The sequence below is a fragment of the Octodon degus genome, unplaced genomic scaffold, assembly GCF_000260255.1.
Source record: "Octodon degus isolate 3935 unplaced genomic scaffold, OctDeg1.0 scaffold00089, whole genome shotgun sequence".
Lineage (NCBI taxonomy): Eukaryota > Metazoa > Chordata > Mammalia > Rodentia > Octodontidae > Octodon > Octodon degus.
Genome location: NW_004524665.1, coordinates 2278216 through 2281035, shown reverse-complemented (window position 1 = coordinate 2281035; position 2820 = coordinate 2278216). Strand labels below are relative to the sequence as shown.

Here is a 2820-nt window from a genome sequence, read left to right as displayed (position 1 = left end):
CAATCATTTCCAGGAAGGCTTTCCAAAAAGGCAGCCCTTTGCTAGAAATCCTACTGAGGCAGGGAGTTTGGTTCAACAAGAATATGGATTTTAAGCCAAGAGCCAGGATTTCATTTCATGCTGATTCTGAGCCTTGCTTTAGCCTTTTCTCTGCCCACTTGGCTCTTTCTTTTCAGTTTAACTCATAGAGAATCCCAAGATTCTTTGGGGCTCAGCTCACATTGTGGGGACTTCCAGGGGTTCAGCTGGACCCCAGTCAAGCATTGTCTTGTTCTGAAACTCCCAGGACCTCCCTGGACACAGTGCTTCTGGTCTTGTGTCCTAGCCTGTCAGTGTCCAGGACTTGGTTCCCAGGGCAAATGCACATGGTTCAAGGTAGAGATGGTTCTAGAACCTGCATACAGTAACACCAGGTCTGTAGGAAGGGCAGAGGTGGGCCTGGCATGGCTCTGTGGAAGAGGACAAGTGGGCAGAATTGCGGGTGATACAGCGGGGAGTGAGGAAGGCACCATCCACAGAGCCACCTGGGGGTGCTTAGCCCCAGGGGGTGGAGACCCCAGGAACAACCTGAGGAAAGTGTCTGAGGCCTTGTGGTTACCTGGAGGAGGCCTATGGTCACAGTCTGCTCTTATCACTAAATTCCAGGAAATTCCTTGGCAGGTCAAGAAACCAAAGTCCTCAAGCTCCCAAGTCCCATGGAATTGATGAAGGAGGTGAGGTTTTATTGTTTGTGTATTTTTTTGTCTTTTGTTTTTCATTTTGGTATTGGAGATTGAACCCAGGGAGATATCCTCAGCCCTTAAAAAAATTAAACAAAAAGTTTTTAAGAAGATTTTGCTAAATTGCTAAGCTGTCCAGGCTGGGCTTGAACTTGCCATCCACCTGCCTTGGCCTCCCAGAGTGCTGGGATCACAGGTGTGTGCCACCACACCTGGGCAAGGAGTGTGCTCTAAGCAAGGGAGAGATTCTAGAGGGAAAGGAAAACAGAACAGCCTGAGAAGCAGGTCCTAGAGAGAAAGGACACAAGCACCCTCTACAAAGGACAGTGGGTCCCTCAGACATGGGTCTGGTCAGAAAGGCCCCTGCCTGCCAATCCCACTGCAGGTGACAGCTGTCGCAGGAGAAGCCTTTCTCAGTCTGTCATTCCCAGAGGAAGTTACTCATGACCGCTTCCAAGGATTGGGACAGAGCCTGGCCCTGGGAACTGGGAGCCCCAGGGCCAGCCCCCCAGGTGCCCAGGAACCTGTAGAAGGTGAGCAGGTTGGGGAATCCTCTCCCTGGCACGCCCTGCCAGTCCCGAGGCAGGAGCACATCGAAGATGCGGCTGTGGCAAAGCCCCAGACGAAGCCAGCAAGTGGAGCTGCCTGGGCAGGCGGCACAGGAGCAGAGCCGTAGGCCTACGGGGGTCACAGGCCCTGGTGGACAGAGAAGGGGACAGATGAGGGACACACTTGTGTTGGGGAGCTGAGGGACAGACAGGTAGACAGTTCTGGAAGGCTCCCTAACTGCTCAAGCTGTGGGCATGCATGTAGTGCCAGCAGAGTTGCCATGGAGACCCAGCACGACTAAAGGTATCATCCAGGATGCAGCACCCCACCACCCACAGTGGATTCAGTCCCTCCACACTTCTGGCCATGGTCCATCTCACTGAATTGTCACAACCATCCTGGGTTTGTTTGTTTGTTGTTGTTTTTTTTTTACAACCATCCTATTAAGTCTCATTTTACAAATAAAGAAACTGAGGCTCAAGGGATATGAGGGCTGTGCCCTTACAGCAAGTAGACTGCAGAAGTCGACTTCAACTTGAGATTTCTAACTTTGGGGCCAGTGAAATGGGGCCCCACATACGGCTGGAAGAGAGCTGAGCCGCTGACTACTGCCATGGGAGGTGGCTTGCAGACTCCGGGAGGGGAAGCCATCAGCTACCCATGCAGAGGACAATGGTTCTCTGGTTGCAGTTCTGGAAACACTTCTCAGAGGAATCTCTCACTTCTGGCCTCTGGGCTGGATCCCAGCAAGATGTGGAGGTGGCGCCCCTTGTGGGTAACTTCTGCTGTTCCCAATCCAGCTGGACTGGGCTGGGGATTCCTCCCTTGGCCCTGTGTTCCTGGAAAAACTACACATGCTTCTTGGAATGGGGAAAATAGGAGTTCCAAAACCAATATACCTTTGCCTCTCTACTTTTAGTTAAAAAAATTAAAATCCATAGTTCCCAGACCATCAGACTGGCTCATTCGGGAGTGGCTTTTAGTCATGTGCACTCAAGGTTGAGTGACTGTCCCCACCACCTAATTTCGGAACATTTTTATTTCCTAACAAATAAACCACAGCCACTTCAGCATTCACTCCCTGGTTCCTTCTCCAAGCCCATGGCGAAAAGGTTGCCTTGTCTGGGCATCTCAGATGCAGGTACGTAGAGTCATGTTGGCAGAGGCCTTGTTTCTTTCATTCAGTCTAATGTTTCTAAGGTTCATTTCATGTATACCTGTACGTCACCCTTTCTATTACCAAGTAGTATTTTGCTGCATTTGTTGCATTGTGCTGTTTTCACACCAGATTTTGTTTATACATCGGTCAGTTGATGGGCACTTGGGCTATGTCCACCTTTTGGTTATTATGAATAATGCTGCTATGAATATCCTTGTATAAGCTTTTGCAGGGACTTAGAGACTTTTCCTTTTTTTCTTTAAAAAAATTTTTTTAATAGATTGCAAATTTAAAATGAATTATTTACAAACATAATGGAATATAACAATAAAAACTGTCCAAAATAAAAATGAAGAAAGAATTTACAGATCAATCATAATAGTTCACTGTGTC

General features: G+C 48.7%; 1 protein-coding gene across 1 annotated transcript in view; it reads right to left on the bottom strand.

The window, feature by feature from the left end:
* Spata3 (spermatogenesis associated 3) overlaps nucleotides 1–2820 on the bottom strand; it is a 15484-nt gene that overhangs the window by 5683 nt on the left and 6981 nt on the right. The window contains exon 2 of the mRNA XM_004637388.2: nucleotides 1244–1415. Coding sequence (XP_004637445.1) covers nucleotides 1244–1415 — 172 coding nt within the window. The remainder of the gene's footprint in view (nucleotides 1–1243; nucleotides 1416–2820) is intronic.